The sequence below is a fragment of the Protopterus annectens genome, chromosome 9.part0, assembly GCF_019279795.1.
Source record: "Protopterus annectens isolate FY-2018-M chromosome 9.part0, PAN1.0, whole genome shotgun sequence".
NCBI lineage: Eukaryota > Metazoa > Chordata > Ceratodontiformes > Protopteridae > Protopterus > Protopterus annectens.
In genome coordinates this window covers 1762477825-1762500536 of record NC_056743.1, presented here as the reverse complement: position 1 = coordinate 1762500536, position 22712 = coordinate 1762477825, and the positions used below count along the sequence as shown (strand labels likewise).

At 39.6% G+C, this 22712-nt stretch overlaps 1 protein-coding gene across 1 annotated transcript in view; it reads left to right on the top strand.

Moving 5' to 3' along the window:
• Positions 1–22363, top strand: part of EPOR (erythropoietin receptor) — a 377631-nt gene extending 355268 nt beyond the window's left edge. Inside the window, exons 7-8 of the mRNA XM_044084616.1 lie at positions 1197–1284; positions 21030–22363. Of these exons, the coding sequence (XP_043940551.1) occupies positions 1197–1284; positions 21030–21761 (820 nt within the window). The 3' untranslated portion in view covers positions 21762–22363. The remainder of the gene's footprint in view (positions 1–1196; positions 1285–21029) is intronic.
• Positions 22364–22712: the final 349 nt, after the last annotated feature.

The window sequence follows — 22712 nt, the reverse complement described above, 5'->3', positions numbered from 1 at the left end:
GCTGCACTCCCCAACTATATATACCAACTCTAAGATCACACTACAGTGGGGAAAAGGGAAAATTTCCTGATGTTGGCCAACTACTTGCCCTTTTCCCCACTGTAGTATGATTTTGGAGTTGGTATATATAGTTGGGGGGTTAAAATAGTCCTGTGTGTGTTATGGGGAAATGTTGGCCAACTAGTTAGTTTCCCCATGTAATACATTTGCTGAAGTGAATGTTCAATGAAGTGTACATTTGGTGGGTTGTGTTCACTGATCGGAGGTTTGCTGAATTGAACATTCGATCATTAAATGTAGACCACACGACAATGTATCTTATTTATCCACTGATGAAGTTCTAGTTCCTCTAATCAAGTATTTAAGGTAAATTGATTTCTTACCAATTTGCTTACTTAGCAGTTCTTGACATAAGGTTAAGGATTATAACGTAGAGTCTCTGCCAGTGGAAAGGCGTCATTCTCTCACATACCCTGCATCTCTAGTTCATCCTAACCATAATATGAATTCAGTATCCCTACCAAACTACCTGGTGGAAACAGAAGCCCTAAAGGAATATAAATGGGCAGCCAGACTATAACTATGGGGATTTGAACGGTTATGGGAAGCGCCATAGGAAAAAAAACAGCCTACTGCACGCAAAGAGTAAACTACTAAATTAGAAGAGCCACTCATTTTTAATACATTTAATTCATTCATCAAAAAGATGCTAGAAAGTTAGTTATATGAGCAGAGTGAGCCTTAACCCCACAGTATGACATCCCATTCAGAACACTCTCACTTGGAAGTGAACAAATGGGTTATCACCTGGATGTCAGAGACTCTCATGTACAAGACGTCAGCCTGGAAAAGATTATGAAATTACACTGCAAGACATAAAACCTGCATTTTATTTCCATTTGATTTGGTTTTATAGTGTATATGTAAAACTACACCAAATTAAAAACAGAGAACACATTTTCTATCAGTGCCATCCCCATGGGTGGTAATAAGGCCAATTGCAACACATCAGGTGTTGCATGATTTAACTGAAATGTACTGCTAAATAGTTATGTCTTCAGAAGCATAAGAACGACATTAACTGTAGAGCTGTGACTCGAACGTGCTTGCTGTTTTTACATGTGCCCAGTATGTACCTGTAAGATGTTTTACTCCCTGGCATGTGTTTCCCTCATTGATTTTTCAACTACTTTCAGGATGCTGATGAGCAAGATGTGGCCATTGATCCCGAGCCCAGAGAAGTCATTTGAAGGACTGTTCACTGTGTACAAAGGAAATTTTCAGGTAAACAAATTATTGCTTTGATGGTTTTTGTATGCAGTTCAACCTCTCTTCACCAGAATGTGAGACAAGTGCCAAACCTGTGTTATGTGTAATCAGACTGAAAACTGTAAAGCATGGGAGAATCATATACACAAATGTCTGTAATGTTTGGGCACTAAAGGGCATCATATATTATTATAAATTCAGGCTTTATTATGCTAATACTAATACCATCACTGTTCCACAAAAAAAAAAAAAAAATATATATATATATATATATATATATATATATATATATATATATATAAAAACTTCAAAACATTACATAAAGTGGGGGGGCTTTACCCCCCACACCCCCCAATGTCGGGGGTTGTGCCTCCACCCCCCTACTTAAATATACCATCTCTGAGATCGCACTACAGTGAGGAAAACAGCCAAGTAACAGAGGCGGCCAAGCAATTTCTTTCCCAGGTAAAGAAATCGCTTATATGCCGTTTCGCTATTTTGCTGTTTTGTGCTTTCAAGTTCGATCAAGACGCAGTCAAAGCATTGCGTCTTCGATTAGATAATAGGAACCCCGGACTTAGCTAGACAATGTGCATTAGAATAACTTATGTACAGCACAGTGTCCCAGGACATCTCTTTTCTCTAGATACTGTTTCTTGCCAGCAACAATTACAGGCAGACTAACTGGCTGGTGAAGCACACTAAAATTTTAAAATAAGTAATATTATGTTTTCTTGAGCAGGTCTTTCAAGTGGTATCTCTAAACGCGGTCAAAGTTAAATTCCTTAAGTGTCAGTTGCTCGAACCATAAAACACTGAAGAATGTAAAATCTAATCACTGTTTTACACAGGAAGTCATTGTTGGTGTCATTTTTAAGTGTGTGCCTGAAGCGATTTGGGAGATTTCTTCTTTCGCTGAGTTGATGTGATTGTGGAGTTGGTATATACAAGTTTTTTTTTTTTTTTGGGGGGGGTCAAGGGAGCTTCCTTCCTTCAAAAACACTTGCGGTTAACTTTTTCACCTTTTTGCATTTTGAATATTAGTTTGAAGCTTTTCTAATGCTCAGGCTTTTGTTATGCAATACTTCACAATGAAACCATTCAAATCGGGTTGCTGCTCATTTTTTAGTGCAGGGGAGGGTCAAGACAAAAAGTTCCATAAGAAATGTTTCTAAGTCCCTTAAGATCTCATTTGCATAATGTGATTTTAGCCTTTGAGGGTGATGATAATAAACAAAAACAGTGCACTTCTGTGTTTGCCAGAATGTAACCATGTGACATTTAGAGACAGCAGAGTTGCACAGTGGAAGTGTGCTGGGCCCATCTGTTATGCAAAGAGGAGGAAGGTTTTAATGGGAAGTATGACTATGCATAAAAGCCTAGTAATCTCCTATGAGCCTATGTTCATAGATAATTGACTTGGCAATAGTTTATACAAAGCAATTATAGGCAAAGGAATAACTGCTTTCTATAAAGTATAACTGCTTTCTATAAAGTATAACAAGGTGACACTGTCACAAACTATGTATAAATGTATGTTCTTAGTTCTGTTTGCCATCACCCCCCCCAAAAAAAAAAAAAAAATAAGGGAAAACAAAATGTTAACAGTTTAAGCTGCTGCCATAACTCTGGGAGAAGACTGGAACCCCAACAATAACCCAAATAGGCACAAGAAAAATGTGCACACTCCATGCAGAACACATCCTGGTCAGGAATCAAACCCGAGGAACTCACTTTAACTGCTACTTCACTTACAAAACTTAAAACATATGAAGAAATTACAACTGCAAAGCACAATACTTTTTCTGTAAGACTCAGTATGTGAGGTAAATCAACATCAGAATAAAGGAAGCTAATATTAATATGCCAGGCAAAGCCCAAAATTATGAAGGCAATGGCCCAGAATGAAGGACATATTTTGTATGCTACTATTATTTATTGGAATGAAGTAATTTATACTAGAAAAACTCAATATATTAATAAAGACATTAGGCCTGATAAAGGAAGGAGATGCAGGATGAAAATGCACTTCTACCCACTGACCCTACTACAGGAATATATGTTTTAATGGGTCTATATTAGTTCACTGAAAACACTTTTCAGCGAACACGCATTCATCGACCCTCATTTTCGGCGAAAATTGCTTCCAGGATTTGATGAATAATTCCAGGGCAAAGAAATACTTGCCCGGCAGCACAATGGACCCACATCTAGCTAAATCTCACCCACCCAAGTGGGGGGCTTCACCCCCCACACCCCTAACTATAAATACCAACTCTGAGATCGCACTACAGTGGAGAAAAGGGCAAAGTTGTGCTGCGTGGCATTTCTTTGCCCTGGGAGTATTCAGCGAATCCCCTGAATTAGGGTCGATGAATGTGTGTTCGCTAGAAAGTGTTTTCAGTGAACTAATATAGACACGTTTTAATTACTAGCAATTTAATCAACAGTTTATTTAATAACTTAAATAGTAAAGTGTGCCATTTTTAAATGCAGTTTATGGAAACATTAGCTATCACATTGAAAATGCACTTAAACCGACACACACATTGACTATCTGATACATCAGAAGAACAAGACAGAGCTGTTGAATATGCAAGGAAAATGACAATTCTTAACATCTGGCCTATCAGCAATACATATAAAATACATTGTGATATATAAGTAAAAAAACAATTAGCTAATGACATTAATATATGTGCACAGTATTCACAAGCACACAAATATATTTTGTGTGTTTGTATATATAGGTGTAGGACACCCCTTCAAACCTACACTATGCTCACACCTGTCTGCTTGACACCATTTGGTCGATACATACAGATGGTATGCAGGTATGCAAAACTGACATTCCCCTGGTAGGGGAATATCCCCTTTCCCTGGGGATTATGCAATCTCAGAGATAATATATGCAATTAACAGGGGGTTCATAGGTTCACAGGTGATTACTAGGCTAAAGGCACAAGAGCCTTTACAAGTCTTACCAATATTATATCTTAATTTCTTAATTCCCCAGATATTGAATGAGGTAGTATCAGGGTAGTGAGTCTTTCGGTGTTGGAGCCTTGAGTCATTTTACAGACTGCCTGTGTCCATAAGGGACATGGGCAGTACCTGAGGAGTGAATTTACAGTTCCCCATCCATTTATCTAAATTCTTTTTGAAGAGAGTGAGGGATGGGCTTTGTTTTACAAAAAATGGGAAGTTTATTTGCTAAACAAGGCAGCCTTAGGGATATAAATCTGCTTCTCCAGCAAGTTTTGTTAGAGTCACAAATAAGGTTCAGATCCATGGAACACATAACCCTTGTAAAATTTTTCTTGCGAATATGTAACATTTTCATCAGGGCTGGATCAGCGAATGTCTTGTAGGTCAGATATAAGTTCCCTCTCAATAAACTATATGAGATGGAATAAAGGGATAGGGCCTTTAGTTAGTCTGCATAAGACATGTGTCTTACGCTTTGCATTTTTTTTAGTGAGAAACCTCTGGGGCCACTCCAGTTGGTATAAATGCCTGGTTAGGTACATGCAGAAGGGAGTACTGTACTCTATTATGGGCCTGATGAGGGCTGAGTAGAATGGCACTATAACTTTCCTTGATCGTGATGTCATGTCTTTACTTAAAAGTTGAGTCACACAGAAGGATTTCCTCACTATTATAGCTACCTAATGTTCAAAGTTAAGGTTACTGTTTGTCTGTGTTCCTATGACTCCCACCACTGGGTCTACATTTAGGGGTGTGCTATCAATTTTATAATTTGCAGAGATATCTGATTTTCTGAAGGATATGATTACGCATTTTTTGGCATTTAGTCTTAAACCATGGTTTTGGCACCAGTTGTTCATCATTTTTAGGCCTGTTTGTAGGATGTTAACATCATTCGGGGATTCCATGATTGCTCCCACCTTACAGTCATCAGTGAACTTGGTGAGCCAGAGGCCCCCAGCATTGATCTTCACTTCAGAGAGGTATATTCCAAACAGGAGGAGTCCCAACACTGAGCCCTGTAGGACACTGCTAGTAACAGGTTCACCTATCCAGACAACATGTGTCCCGTCAGTGATCCAGTTGGCTATCCATCTGGTGATGTAGGAGGTTATGCCTAACTCAGTAAGTTTATCTATGATCCCAGAGTGGGGATTGTGTCAAAAGCTTTGGCCAGGTCTAGATAAGTGGTATGTACCATTTTAACCATAAACATGGTCCTGGTGACTTTCTCAAAAAAGTCCACCAGAATGAGTAGGCACGACTATCCTTTGACAAAGCCAGATTGGGTCTAGTCTAGTTTTTGGAGAGTTACTATCCCATTATTGATTAGATCCATGATACATCTCTCTAGGGCCTTACAGATAAGACTGGTCAAGCTTATGGGTCTGTAGTTCCCTGGGTTAACTGATTGGTCCCCCTTGTGCAGAGGTATGACTGTTTCAGTCCTCCATTCCTCTGGGACAGAGCCTGTCCAGAGGCTGTGGTTAAAGAGGGTTTCTAGTAGCCCTGATAGATTCTGTTTTATGCAACTTAAAAAGCAGCCAGTGATGTTGTTGGCAGCCATGGAAGCTGTGTTTTTGGTTTTAGTGAACACAGTAAGGACCTGTTCCCTCGTAATGACCAGTAGAAGGATGGTTGCAAGTATTTCTTTGGGTGTGGTAGGAGGTGATGGAGGAGATGTTTGAACTGAACTTGTCAGCCAGCAGGTTTGCTATAGTTTGAGGCTGAGTATAAGTGTTGCCATTCATAATTAATACATTGTTACATTGTTAAGTGATTTCCCTGAGGTTATGAACACAATTTAAAAAAGCCTTATGGTTATCTTTCACCTGGAAGACTATGTTTGCCTCATAGTTTGCTCTGGCAGATTTCACCAGCTCTTTAATTTGTTTGTTAAGACTTCTGAGTGTCTTTTTGCTCTGTTTTGTCTCTTCTTTTTTGGCTTTGGAGAGGATTTTTTTCCACGTGAAAAGCCTGTTTATGCTAGGGGTCCACCAGAGTGGTTTATTTTTACCAGTAATCATAGGTTTGACTCAGACAGGTACTGCCTCTTCTATGCAGCTAAGAATGTGGTTGTACAGTGCTTTTGTGTACAGCTCAGAGTAGGCCTTAAAGTCATCCAGGTTTGGAGGAGGGTTTAATAAGTTGTCATTTAGTTTGAGGAAGTTGGCCTTAGCAATTTTCTTAACAGGTTTGGAGTTTGATGGGGGTTCTAGGTTAGTTTTAATACTAAAGGAAATAATTTCATGGTCAGCTCTTACCAGGGAGGAGTAAATGCATGGGAGAAAGCGGAATCTCCGCCATGATTATGAGGACTAGGTCTAGGATATTTGTACCTGTAGTTGGGGAGCTAACTAGTTGCTCCAGGGTGTTTGCATTGACAAAGTCCAAAACTCTCTGAACAAGTGAATTATGGGTCACATAAGTCTCCCAATTTATGGAGGGGTAGTTGAAGTCACCCATAAGTATGGTGTTAGGTGGAATGTTAAGAGATTCCAATAGGTTTGGCTTGGAAGTATAGTTTTCCAGACGCATGCTAGAGTCTCTATAGCTAGCAAGGATAAGATAGGGGGTCGCACCTATGGTTAGTTGGGCATTGAGAACCTCAAGCAAATCATGTTGTTGGACCAGTCTAGCAGTGTACTTGTCCCTTATGAATACTGAGACACCTCCTCCCTTTGTTTTATCCTGAGCTGAGGGGGGATCAAAATGTATGAAAGGCCTGCCCCACCTGCAAAAACATTTGCTGTTGTTTAAGTCCACTCCAGGGTAATCCCCGGAGCATGCACAGAATGTGCCAATATTTGTGAATTTAACATTATGAATTCAATCTCCTGAGTGTCAGCATGGTGTATATTTGATGGGGTGCCCTTCACCCATGTATATTTGTATATGCATATTTAGGGTTATGGTTCATTTGATTTAAAGTTCATTTGTTCTAAAAAAGATGATATGATTATGATTCATTTCACTGAAAACTCATTTGATATAAACAACAAATGACTGAATCCATTTTGACTGAAAACTATGTTAGCTTGTAGGAAATGACCATTGTTTTTGTTCTGCGGGATAGGAATTATAATCCAAATTATTGTTAATTGTTATAAGCAATGGGGGCTCCAGCACCAAGCTCTGTGGTACTCCGCTGGTTACTGGTCTGAAGGTGGATGAAGAGTCCCCTATTTTTACTGTGTGTGTGTGTGTGTGTGTTCTATTGGTGAGCCAGTTTGCAACCCATCTGACTATATACTGGTTTACATTCAGTTGGGTAAGTTTATTAATGATACCTGAGTGGGAAATGGTGTAGAAGGCATTCACTAGGTCTAAATAGGCAGTATACACAGTTTTGCCTTCATCCAAGGTTTGGTGACTGTCTCAAAGAAGTGCATCAAGTTTAGGAGGCATGATCTCCCTTTGATGAAACCAAACTGGGATAGATCTAGTGTTTGGAGGTCTCCTATATCTTTGTTGACAAGGTCCATGATGATTCTCTCCATGGCCTTGCATATGAGCCTGCTCAGACTTATGGGTCTGTAATCCCCGGGATGAGCAGAGGACCCCCCTTTGTGGACGTGGATGACAGTGGTAGTTTTCCTATCTGCAGGAACATACCCAGGGCTTAGACTGTAGTTAAAGAGGGTACTCAGAGGTACAGCTAACTGTTGCTTTAAGCAATTTAGGACGCAGCCAGGAATATTGTCTGGTCTCATAGAGGCCATGTTTCTAGCCAGGGAAAGGGCATTAAAGACCTGTTCCTTAGAGATTTCTGGGGGAGGGCATGTAGGAGGGGTGTCTTGTGGTGTACTGCATGGAGACAAGTAGGAGAAATTCTCACTGAACCTGTCTGCCAGCAGGTTAGCAATATCACCAGTTTTAGTATATGTTGTACCATTTACAACAAGTTCTGTGCAAATCTGGGATTTTTCTTTGAGGCTGCAGATGTAGCCAAAGAATGCCTTATGGTTACCTTTGGCTAAGGTGGCCAATTTAGATTCATAATCAGCATAGGTATCCTTGCCATCAGTAGGGGTAGGGGCTATGAAACTAGTAATATCGTCTCGTAAGAGATTATAGTTTGCTTTGGAGAAATTTTTTAGTCTAGTTCCAGCTAGCGGAGGGTTAGATGCTCTTGTTACTTCTAGTGTGGCTGACCTGTGGTCAGATCTCACTACAGATGTCTGTACACTTGGGGTGGTGCAAAAATCACTCATGTTTGTAAGTACTAGATCCAGAATGTTTGAACCCCTAGTAGGGGTGTCCAATAACTGGTCCAGGGCATTTGAGTTTTGAGTATGCAACCAACAAACCTCCTCATAACAGTTCCAGATACAGAATCATAAGCACATTTCAAAAAGTGGATAGCCACTTGAGACACAGAAGCAATCAGCTTACACAAAGATGGTTTTCCTTAGAAGGGATGCAATTAACATTTCTCATGTTCTCCGAGGAGGCAAGCATGAATTTTAACACATGTGCTTAACTAAAATAGTTCAAAAGAATAAGCCCCCAAATATATCAAACACTTTTCAAGCCTTAATTTCTTAAAGAATTACTTATCCATAGTCCATAGGATTCAAATACACTGTCAAATCATTTCACACAGGCTACAGCTATGTGACAGAGTACACTAATGGCTATGCTACAAACTACTTAGTAAATAAATTAAAATATTGCCTTGGTAGCATACTGTAGGCCTTCACTATATGTCCTAGGTGCTAACTGCAGAAAATCCATTACAACAGAGTCACTTTTACACAAGCATCACACATAGCCCCTACCCGTCTATATTCTGGTCCCAGCACACACTATTTACGAATCTCTTCCAGTCTATATCATTGTGCTATCACATACATTAATTCTTGTGCCATCACATATATTATACTTTCTTAACCCTTATCCACACCTTGGTTTTCTCACACACACACACACACACACACACACACACACACACACACACACACACACACACACACACACACACACACACATGTATGCGCACACAGACACAAGCACATGTATATACACACATGCACGTACACACACCATAATCTCAATTATCCCTGATTTTACAGGAAGTCCGCAAATTTGCCACATATTTTTGACCTGTCCTTTGTAAAATGTTTAACTTTTAAAGACAAACAGTAATGTCAGATGCTAAAGTTTCGTATTTCTTATTGTTAAGAAAATTCATGTGGATGCAAAATCTGTTATTTTAACTTTTAAGTGAATTAGAATAACAGTTGGAAATTGTCCCTGATTTTGATTCTTTATCTTCCTGTTATGGTTTTATCCCTGATACTTGAACAAAGATGTTCAAAAAGCTATCACACACACACACACACACACACACACACACACACACACACACACACACACACACACACACACACACACACACGATAATTTCCAGACCTTTCTTCCTGTCCATGCCCCAGTTCCCTTATCACTGTTTTTTTATGAAACCCCTGTACAAAAATGGTCCCAGCACATGCATACATGTTAACTTTTCTGTTCTACTTAGAGACTTTGAATATGGGAACCTCACCCCAAGTTTGTTCTCTACCCTGCTATATGTAGGCAGACCCCATGTAGGTCAATCTGTGAAACATGACTAACTGTTATGTAATCCCACTCTCCCATCATGCAGTCTCATGACCAGCAAAGGCATATCACAAAATGTGTGTGCTTAAATACATACTTGCAGAACATGCAGGTGTGCATAAAGTAGTAATTTATTAACATGTACTAGTTAATGTAACATTTTAATAGTTTTTCCTTGCTTTTTTGTCACATCTCAGTTCACTGGAGATTCAACCAGGTTAGATGCCCATCGGAGTTAGGCATCTTCCTGCTACACTTATCACACTGTTTGAAACCTGTTGTTCCCTTCGTATATGCCATTCCAGTAGTCTATACTCCACAATATATAATGAAAAACAGCAAGATAAAAATCCTGAAACAATTATCTGTATGACACACACACACACACACACATACACAGTCAAGAAAGGACAAGAAAGTTTTTTTTTTTTTTTTTGAGAAATTACCAATGATGGTAATTAAAGTATACCCAAAGGGTAAAGGGAAAGGAGGGAATACCGATGATGGTATTAGAAATTACCACAGAGGTAAGGGAGGGGCCTGTACCACCAATGGTATGAAGAAATACCCAAAAAATGGTAAAAAAGGGAGGAAAGGACTCACGCACATGGAGAGAAACTATATCTAAGTTGAAATGACTAGCAAAGAAAGAATCAGAAGAGAAAGAATGCCAAAGGTTAAAGAAATATTTTAGAAAAAATAAATCACTTAGCTGGAGAGCTGGCCTGACGTGTCTTAAAACTCTAAGCGGCAAACATGATCTGAAGAGATGAGGAGAGGGACACTATGGGTATACTTAGCTCGAGAGGTTTTTTTGGCTGGGGTGAGCTTGTTATGATGGCTGAGTCGGCTCCGAGGACACAGCCATCATGAATGAATGAAGATTAACAACATCAGATCAACTAATACATACCAAATCAGTGGGAGAGGGAAGCTGAGCCCTGAAAAGACAATGCTAAGAGCAACAAAAAAAAATGTCCACACTTTCATAAAATACACCAAAAAACAAGGGGGATGGAGGTACAGAGTGGCTACTGCAGCAGTGATCATTCAAACATCTACTGCTGTGGTAAGTTCAACTGTATTATGTTCATCTATCGATCACTACTGCAGTAGCCTTAACTACCAGTTCATGTGAAACAGAGTACTTCTGTGACACTGTTCAAGAGGAACCTAGATGAGTGGATGGGGCACCATAAATTCGTAGCAGGAGTAATGCCCACAACCCACATGGACATTGGCAGTCATCACTAAATGCAGTCTTGGGTATTGAATAGTACGTCTACGGTATTACATTGGATTGAAATGGCTAGGCTTAAAATGCCCTCCAGGTCATTAGCGTAGTAATCTCCTATGATCCTATGATATAGGTAGATTACCACAGCTAACATTTGGGAGATGGAAGGAGAACAGTCAAGTAGACCCTGGAGAATGGTACTAGCAAAGTTTCATCTTGACCTAGAGAAGGACTCAAGCTTATTGTTATTTGCAAAAGTATGTACAGATGACCAATTGACAGTGTCTAGAATATTTCTAGAATGCAACCCTTTCAAAAAAGCCGCAGAAGAAGCTGAGGCCCTTATAGGGTGGGTCTTGACCCTGCCTAGAATTGATTTGTTACGGTGAAATAGCCTTAGACAACCATATGGAAATAGTCAGTTTTAACATAGATTGTCTCTTCTTCTTACCTTTACAAGAAATAAGCAATTAATCTGAAGCTCTGAAAGATTCAGTTCTATCTAGATTTTACCTGAGTTGTCTGTGGACATCCAAGGTATGGAGTATCCTTTCTACCTCATTTTTAGGTTCAGGAGAGAAAACAGGGAGATGGAGAATTTGGCTTAAAGCAAATCTGGATACCACTGTAGGCATAAAAGAAGGATTACTTTTCAAAGAAACCCTGTCCCTATAGAAAATGAGATAGAGTTGACTTATCATAAGTCCTTGCAACTCAGATACCCTTCTTGCACAGGTCAGAACAATTAGTAAGAATGTTTTCCAGTTTAAGAACCTCAAGTCAGCCAGATTAGCTGGTTCAAATGGAGCAAATGTTAGCTTCTCTAACACAAAAGTAAGATCCCATGGAGGGGCTACCAGTTTACTTGGTGGCCTCTTATGCAAAACGTCTTTCAAGAACATTTTGACATGAGCTTGCCTTGAAAGATTAGGATCCATGGGCAGACATGCTGAAATAGACAAAAATGAACCTTGACAAAGGAACAAGACAGGCCATATAGGATAGTAACTCACACAAATATTGTAAAAAAGAGAACTAGCCCTGAATGGGTGCTGATTATGTTGTTGGCACCAACTAGAAAACCTTTTCCATTTGCTAATATATGATTTTCTAGTTTCAGGCTTCCTTGCCTCCATTAGTACCTGCTGCACATCCTCAGTAAACAGGTGCCTAAAAAGAATTAAGACTATCATCCAAGCAGTCAGTTGAAGATGATTGATGTTGGAGTGCATAAAACAACCCTGTTCTTGTGTGAGTAGATTCAGTATGTGAGGAAACTTGTAGTAATTGTCCCTGACCATTTCCGAAAGAATGGAGAACCATGGTTGCCTGGGTCAGAAGAGAGACACAGCAATGATCTTGGGGATTCCTACTAATCTTCAGAAGCAACCCGGATATTAGTTGTAAGGGTGGAAAAGCATACAGAAAGATTCTTTCAAAGAAAAGAAAAGACAGCTGTTTTCTAGACCTTCTTGCAAAATCTTGCAAAAGAATATTGCCAGTTGATTGTTCAAAGAGTAGGCAATGAGGTCTACTTGAGGAACTCCCCACAGATGGATCAAATCTTGGAAGACCCCCTGATCAAGTTTCCATTCATGAGGGTCTGCTCTGTTCCTGCTCAGCATGTCTGCCACAAAAGTTTGATCTGATAGAGTGTAGGATGCCTGTAGAGTGAGATGGAGCATGAAAACTGGGTTGCATGCTAACATGGCTAGCCTGCAAAATGAGTATGACGTGGATCCCCCTTGCTTGCTGATCACATGACTGTGATACTGTCTGAAACCACTAAAAGAGGTCCCACAGACCAAAGATGGTTTACATAGCTGACTGAGTTGATTGGGGCAAGCATCTCTTGGATATTTATGTGCTTGCATCTGTCCTTGGTGTCTCATACCCCTGCCCTATTATCCTTCCTGAAACTGTTCCCCAAGCAAAGTCCAAGGCATCTGTGGTGACTGACTGCTTTGGGGCAGGAAGGGAGAAAGTGAGACCTGGATTCAAGGATTTCTGCTGTCTCCACCAAAACATCTCTTTTTCTGATGAGCCCCAGCACGAGGACTTGATAAAATAAAGGGTGTTGATGCTGGGACCAAAGTGGTTTCAGACACCACTGTATCTTTCTCATTTGGAGTCTTGCCAGGGGTATTATGAGAATCATAACACCATGAGAGCAGAATCCTTAGGTATTCCCCTGCAGTGACCAAAGTCTGAAGGAAAAACCTTAGAAATAGATCTAAATAAACATCTGTTTTTTCCTGTGGAAGAAAAGCTCTTTGAATTGAGGTGTCTAGATGATGTCCCAGGAACATAATCCTGTGTGAGGGACTCAGGAAAGACTTTTGAATGTTCTCTTGGAATCCTATCTTGTGTAAGAGATCTCTCACCCAAGACAGAGACAGACTCCTGACACTTTGAAAAAACTGCAAAGATAAGCAAATCATCTTAAATATGGAAAACAATGGGTACCCTGTAGCCTGCAATGAGCTGTAACTGGAGCTAGACACTTTCTGAACATTCTTGATGCAGTAGATAGTCCAAAGGGTAAAGGCAGAGAACTGATAATATGATCCAGAAAAAGCAAATGTAAAGAAAAGTCTGAAGTCTGGATGAAGAGAGATGTGAAGAAGTTCAGGTGGAAAGAAAAGAGTTTGATCTGGGAGAAGAAGAATGACCCCCCCCCCCCTAGAAAGGAGGAATTTTCTCCCACTGCCATCTGTAACTTTGATGAATGACTTTCAGAACACATTTGTCTGAAGCAATTTGTTGTCAAAGAGAAACACGGAACTTTAGACTTTCTGGAAGAAAAAAAAAAGGCCAGGGTGGGAGGCGGTGACATGGTCTCTTGAATACTCATTCAGACCCACCAGACTGCCCTTGATTTAGGGGAAGTTCGAGACTTCTATTTGGATCACCCTTGCCATTTCTTCTTAAATGTCTTGTTGAGGGTGTTTAATCTGTTTTTGCCAAATTGGATGAGGAGACAGAAAAATCCCTAGGAAATTTTGGAAAAGGATGACTGAAAATCTTAGAGATTCCCTGGATCATCTTGCCACCTTTGATCACATCTGATCACAGTTTTGATCAGCTATGCAACACCCACTGCAACCAATGAGTAGAGACCTATGCAATAGAAACAACTAAGTTATTTAAAGTAGATTTTTCCTTAGAAGAAGAAACTTCAGATAAAACATTCCTCATACATTCACAATTTGTTAGGACAAATGATAACATAAATGTCAGACAATTCAAAATTTTGAAAATCAGAGTTGCAGAAGTATACAGTTTCCCCCCACCTATCAAGCAACAGACTCAGAGAAAGAAACTCCCACAGGGAGAATCAGACACTGAGCTCTACTCTGAGTCTGAGTCAGAAATCTGAAGAAAAAAAAACATGTATCTGCCCCTGCATCTTAACATTCAGATTCAAATTCTTGAATCTCTACAGAAAAAAGGGGAATCCCTCCTTCTTTTACCAGAAACTACATTACTATAAGGAGCAACCAGAAGCGGCCTTAGGTCAACTGGCGCCCAAGGCAAAAAGGCTCCATGGTGCCCCCCACCACACTACCCGGTGCCCCCATCCTGGTCTACCTGCACCAAATAAATAATGGAAAAGTGCCCCTACCAGGGTGGCGCCCTAGGCAGCTGCCTAGTTGGCCTATGCATAAGGCCGGCTATGGGAGCAACAGTCTGAATTAAACTCTGAGGTGGATCCACTAAACTACTCCTATTGAAAGAAATTTGAGGGGGAGTAGATACATACCTGGTTTTATGTTTCTTTTTGACATTTACTAATAGCACTAGCTGCTTGGCAGGGATAGGCACAGCATTTTGACACAACAGTGAGACCTTCCCTGTTCCCTCTCCCAGGACTGACAACAGTGTCTCTCCCTTGCACACTGAGGGAACTCCAACTGCCGCAGAGGACGTAGCTAACTCCTGGTCGATAGTAACTGTAGGTTCTACACTAGAGGGTTCCAGAGTAAAAGAAAAGTGGTCTGGGGTACAACAAATGGCCACAGCAGGGTCACACACCTGCTGCTGAGGCAAATTGCTAGCCTGCTGTGGTGGCAAAGGCTGTTTGCATAACTTTTCTTTTTTTTATGACTGGAAAAAGGACCAACTATGATACCAGTAGTCTGTTCCATGGTAAAGCCAAAAATGGTGCCTCTTTTTATGGGAAGACAAGCAACAATTGGCGGTAAAACTACTAGTCCACAAAAGGTACTGTTTTTAGAGAAAAAAACATAGCAAAAAGCATTTTGCAGTACTATGCCAGTCCCTCAAAAGACAAATAAACACAATTTCGCCACAGAAAAATGTTTTCAGTTTCTTTTTACCACTTTTAAACTGACAGAAAAAAAGAGTGTTCCATTTAATAGTACATCACAGTCTTAAGACAATCCATTAAAACACAACACCCCTAGATTTAAAATAGCTTTCCAGAAGAGCAAAGTGATACAACATCAATAAAATTAAGAAATTGGAAGCTTTTTCCCAAAAGGGAACTTATCTGCCCAGCAAAGGAAAGCACAAATTGCCTGTCAATCCTTGAAAGCTGTATACATAGTCTTTGGCAGTAGTAAAGCACTGAAGGGCTTTTCACCCAAACGTAATTTTCATGTATCTCATCTCAAGCTGCTTGACAGTTTGGGCATGTGGAAGGTGGCGGCTGTTATATCCTTACCAGGATATTACCAATAGAGGAAAGGTGGAAAGTGGCAGCTGTTATATCCTTACCAGGATATTACCAATAGAGGAAAGGTGGAAGGTGGCTAGCTGTTATATCCTTACCAGGATATTACCAATATAGGAAAGGTGGAAGGTGGCTAGCTGTTATATCCTTACCAGGATATTACCAATATAGGAAAGGTGGAAGGTGGCGGCTGTTATATCCTTACTAGGATATTACCAATAGAGGAAAGGTGGAAGGTGGCTAGCTGTTATATCCTTACCAGGATATTACCAATATAGGAAAGGTGGAAGGTGGCTAGCTGTTATATCCTTACCAGGATATTACCAATATAGGAAAGGTGGAAGGTGGCGGCTGTTATATCCTTACTAGGATATTACCAATATAGGAAAGGTGGAAGGTGGTGGCTGTTATTTCCTTACCAGGATATTACCAATATAGGAAAGGTGGAAGGTGGCTAGCTGTTATATCCTTACCAGGATATTACCAATATAGGAAAGGTGGAAGATGGCTAGCTGTTATATCCTTACCAGGATATAACCAATACAGGAAAGGTGGAAGGTATATCCTTACCAGGATATTACCAATAGAGGAAAGGTGGAAGATGGCTAGATGTTATATCCTTACCAGGATATTACCAATATAGGAAAGGTGGAAGGTGCAGGATATCTGTTATATCCTTACCAGGATATTACCAATATAGGAAAGGTGGAAGGTGGAGCTGTTATATCCTTACCAGGATATTACCAATAGAGGTGGAAGGTGGCTAGCTGTTATATCCTTACCAGGATATTACCAATATAGGAATACCAATATAGGAAAGGTGGAAGGTGGCTAGCTGTTATATCCTTACCAGGATATTACCAATAGAGGAAAGGTGGAAGGTGGCTAGATGTTATATCCTTACCAGGATATTACCAATATAGGAAAGGTGGAAGGTGGCTAGCTGTTATATCCTTACCAGGATATTACCAATAGAGGAAAGGTGGAAGGTGGCTAGCTGTTATATCCTTACCAGGATATTACCAATAGAGGGAAGGTGGCTAGCTGTTATATCCTTACCAGCATATTACCAATAGAGGATAGGTGGAAGGTGGCTAGCTGTTATATCAGGATATTACCAATATAGGAAAGGTGGAAGGTGGCTAGCTGTTATATCCTTACCAGGATATTACCAATATAGGAAAGGTGGAAGGTGGCTAGCTGTTATATCCTTACCAGGATATTACTAATATAGGACAGGTGGAAGGTGGCTAGCTGTTATATCCTTACCAGGATATTACCAATAGAGGAAAGGTGGAAGGTGGCTAGCTGTTATATCCTTGCCAGGATATTACCAATAGAGGAAAGGTGGAAGGTGGCTAGATGTTATATCCTTACCAGGATATTACCAATATAGGAAAGGTGGAAGGTGGCTAGCTGTTATATCCTTACCAGGATATTACCAATATAGGACAGGTGGAAGGTGGCTAGCTGTTATATCCTTACCAGGATATTACCAATAGAGGAAAGGTGGAAGGTGGCTAGCTGTTATATCCTTACCAGGATATTACCAATATAGGAAAGGTGGAAGGTGGCTAGCTGTTATATCCTTACCAGGATATTACCAATAGAGGAAAGGTGGAAGGTGGCTAGCTGTTATATCCTTACCAGGATATTACCAATATAGGAAAGGTGGAAGGTGGCTAGCTGTTATATCCTTACCAGGATATTAACAATAGAGGAAAGGTGGAAGGTGGCTAGCTGTTATATCCTTACCAGGATATTAACAATAGAGGAAAGGTGGAAGGTGGCTAGCTGTTATATCCTTACCAGGATATTACCAATAGAGGAAAGGCTACTGCAGCAGTGATCAATATGATGAATGCCCCTTCTTCAAAACGGCTCAGGGATAATGAAGCACGTGACAAGGTCATAAAATTAAGGATAACAGCTCCACAGTACTGAAGCACACAACCAGGTCATAAAGTCTGGGATAACACTGAAAAGTTTGTGACTACTTTTACAATATAGTGTAGTATGTCTTGTTATCAGTGCCTCTATATTTTGAAAGTGGCCCAAACTGTTAAACTGTAAAATCTTTAATGTGATGATTAATTTTGCTGTTAAATAGTTTAAGCAAGTTTTACATTTTAAAATGCATTTTATTTTTCATGTCTGAGAATGACATGCAAGTTCTTTGCACCCTAATCCATTTTTGCTGCTTAACTGATAAATTTGGTTTGGAAATACCATGGGATCAACATTTTTCTTACCGTGAAACCCCTGGGTACTGCCTTCATGTTCAGGCAAGCTTCAGATCCCATCTGCTGCCAGTGTAATTTCCAAAAGTCAATAAACAGTCTCTCCAACTCTAATAAGGCATATTTGCACTGATTACCTCTGATCTTGTGACTTTATATGTTTGCATTTTAACCACTATTGTGAAAAAAAAACAAACAAAAAAAAAACAAAGATTTGTTGCTTCTACAGTAAGATCCTGTGTATTATTATTCCAAGCAGCAAAACCATATTATAAAAGTACAGGAATTTAAGTGAAAGTAATATTTCATTACCTGATCCTCAGAGCCAGAAGTGCAAGGATTCTAAAATTACAAATATGGGTAGTTGTAATATTCTCCCTCTCTTTCTCTCCAGTGTGACCATATACACACAAGTCTAACTTCATTGTAAATAGTCTTCTGTTCCTGTGGCATCTGTAATTTGAATCTGTACCATGTTTGCAAATAATTTGAGTTATTGTTTACTCTGTAAGTTTTAACCTATTGTATCGAATATATGATACTACTTATATCTCTGTGGCATCTTAGATAGTACTCAGTCATCTGTATTATGTTGTAACTCATCTCTTGCTACTCCCATATCATCTGTATTATCTACCTCTTAGCTTGATTGTGTTTTGCAGCTTTTCTCCCCGGGTCTCTGCTGAAAATGGGCTTCTGGCACAGTCGGACATGATCAGGTTAACAAATGAAATAAATAAATAAATAAAATTTAGGCGCACATGTTTAAACAATAAACTACAAAACACAAAGCAGTGTAAATTCCATTTCATTACATGCTGTCAACTCTGGCTTTTTGTCTTACCCTTTGGACTTCTTCAAAACCAGGAAACACTACACAACAAGTATAAATGTTTAACAAGATGGCAAGATACATTAACTCTACACTATACAGATACATTTTATAAATGTCCTTTAACAATATGCTTTTAAATTTTGCTTCAGTTCATGCTCGGGCTGACCCTGAAAATGGTCGTGATGAATTAATGTTCTACCCTGGTTAGGAAACAAATAAAGACTTGCTGGAGACACTACCCCATACTAGAGTGGACACACACACACACACACACACACACACACACACACACACACACACACACACACACACACACACACACACACGCGCATGCACACACACACACACACACACACACACACACACACACACACACACACACACACACACACACACACACACTCAGCTGCAATTAATCTTTATTGACACGTGGCTATAAAATGGATCACTACAGTTGCATATCTAATAGAAAACGATAAGTTTAAATCAAATAGAGTATACACTCAAATTTGTAATATTTTGAACATTTTGTAAATATGTATTTAAAAAAACGAGTTCATCATTATGATGACATCAGTGCAAATGCTATGATATCACTACAGAAAGTCAGGCTGTAAAATTTACAAGGGCAAATATATTGTAACTAAACAAAACAAATTACTTAATGATGCGACCATCATTTGGTAGAAGACCACTAGCCTCCTCCACTCCCCACTCATCAGGGACCTTACAGCTTGACAGCTATGACGTTTGGTGTTGACAGCTTTCTGGGGGAAGGCTTATGCTGCTTAAAGCTCATGTAGAACTCTGTAGCCTGTTCTTAACTTGTTCCTCCATTGCAGATTATATTACAGGACTGCTGCAAGCCCTGCACCACATTTGTTAAGTGGTATGTCTCTTTCAACTTGACTTTATTAAGGGAAAACATTAGGGATATGGACACCCTGGCATCAGTATCCTGGCTCATGTTCAAAGCTTTACGCAAAGGAATGCAAATTATTTTTGATTTTAGTTTTTACTAAACCATGAATACCAACATGGTGGACACCAAGTAGCATTGTTTTCTGTCAAGACTGTTGTGATGTATTGCGTTTCCTTATATAATGCAGCGGAAAAGGAAATATGTCTCAACATTTGGACAGCACATGTAGCCACCCATGCCTGCTGTGTTGAAGAGTACAGTTCAGTGAGTGATAAAAGCAGAAAGGTTTGCCTTCCTTTATGAAAAGCTGTGTTGGTAAGTCAGGTTTCTACACTAGAAAGTTCTACATAAGCTATTTTCTCCTTTAACATACAAAGGTCTGCCCAGATTGGGTCCTGGTCACCTAAAGGACCTACTAATGATGTACGTCCATTCATACTTCCTTTGTAACAACAGTGTGAGGCTGCAAGTGGTTCCAGTGGTTATAGTAAAGAAAACAGGTATGAGCAGCCTGCTTGCCTTATTTTAATTTAGTGCAACCAATCAACGCTATATTCTGCGAAGTGGGAAGAAGCCAGTAAATGGAGAAAACCTCTTGCAGACATGGGGAGACTATACAAAATTTCACAAAGACAGATCAGATCCTGGGGCTACAAGGCAGAGATCCTCCACTAAACTACTTTGCTGAGCATTGTTTATGCAGCTGCCATCCTCAGGAATCTTCTAGGCCACTGTGTTGGTAAGAGTAACACAATGCCTCTAAAAATTACATGACTTAATCTTCATTGTGAAATGACTCTGCTATGCCATATCCAATTTCCCCCACTGTTTTCTTGGTACTGATGTTTTTTTATTTTCATTTTTCTGTTATGTTAATTAAGTTTTAGGAATGGAAGAAATGTTCTGAAAGATAATGCATAAACGCTACTTGCAAAAGAACATCAACTGAAGTCTCTAATTATCATTGTCCTATGGTACACATTTATTTGAAAATGAGTGAAATTGTTACCCATTTTTGTTTTAACCTGATTATCATTAGAGTAAGATTCATTCCAGAAATCCCAGGTAGCATCATAAGTGTTTACAATTCATTTGTTTCAATCTGCCAGTAAAAAATTCTGTAGCACTGTTTTATCATTTCAGTTCATACCAGTGTTATGTATCCATTTCTCAAGTGTTGTATGATACAAAACTTCATATGTCACCACGGTTAACGATCTGTTGATTTCCATCTTTAGGAATGGATGGGATCAAGCAACAACTACTTGTGGTGGAATCCTCACTTCCTCTACATGGAAGACCTGCCAGTTTCACTGGAGATCCTCTCAGAACTTCAAAACAGATTACCCAGTCTTCCGCGGAAAAGAGGTCACCACCTGTGCATGGAAAATTCGCCCTTGTTCATTCCAAGTAGACATAACATCACAGATATTCATCAACAAGCAAAACCTTCAGTGGTGGTTGATGCACCCGTGGATCCAAGAAATGGCTACGTGGTGCTTAATGAGAACTTTGTGCCCTGCACTACCATCAGCAGACAAAGTTATGGTGACCAGGATGTATCAGATGAGGATATGCCACTTGGTTTACTTTTTGCGGAGTCAAATAGGAGCAAAGCACTCTCTAGTGAGGAAGAGCAAGAATCTTCACAACAAAGTTCTATCTCCTCTAGCAGATCTGGTGACCCGAGTCCAGTGGCTCAGGAGGGCTTGGATTCATCACCAAGTTTTGAATACACAGTTTTTGACCCAGCTGAAGAGCTTCTGTACCCCAAGAGGTGGAAATCAAACATGGATCCCAAGTATGCTTATCAAATGTTATCAGACTCTGGCATATCGGCTGGTTACAGTACAACAGATGGATGTTCATACACTGGGAATGGTCTGACTGGCTTCTATACAAACTTATCCAAAAACAGAGTACATAATGAAAGACTTCCACAAAGGCCTGCAGTTTACCCACAATGCTGACAAACAAGACAACACAACTACTGACTTTATGCAGTTCTAAAATTAAGGGTTAATGTACCCTTGTGTGCTATGCACCTGCAACAAAAACCTTCTGGGTGGCTAATTTTTTGGTGCTGTATGCATAAGAAGTCTTTTCCATACAAGGAACTGACTGAATTAGCATGTAGTAGTAACTGCATAAATCTGCATCTGTCTGGTGGTTGTACATGAAGAAAGACCAAAAAGAAAAGCAAACAAATGGATTATGGAACAGACCACATTTTTTGGTACATCAAGGGTATCACAGAGTGGAATGTTGGCTCCATCAGACTTAAAAGAAAACATGCTAAGAGTCTGATCATTTTAAATCTATTTTGAAAGATGAGATGACAGAGGGTGTTAAAATTCAGAGACAAATTGTGTCTTTCCATTACTGAACGGCATGGAAAATATGCCTTGAACTGAATGGTCAGAAATATAAAAACCCATGATGCCTCTCACTGTTCTCTTCTGTTGATAACTACTATTTCCCTGATGATAAATCCTAAAATAAACTGTCTGTAGGATGTATATATACTATTTCCCTGATGATAAGTCCTAAAATAAACTGTCTGTAGGATGTATATAATTTTATAAATTAGACATATTGTAAATATACTTAGAATAAGTGTGTTATTAACATTTTAAACCAGATTATTTTATTCAAAGATGTACTTTAGAACTGTGTGAGCCTATCAATGAACTTAAAACTGTTTATCACCCACCTTCATAGTACCTTTGTACATGTTTTGATTAATGTAAACAGCAAAAGATTGTATTCAGGGAATCTTTTTTTTTTTTTTTTTTTCATCCTGCCATCTGAACAGGTTGGGAAAGTCGTTTTGATTGGAATAGTTCTAAAAAGTAAGTACGACTTTTACAGTGTGTAATATTTCCAGCTAAGTATTCTGTCTATTCAGGGATCCTGCCGGC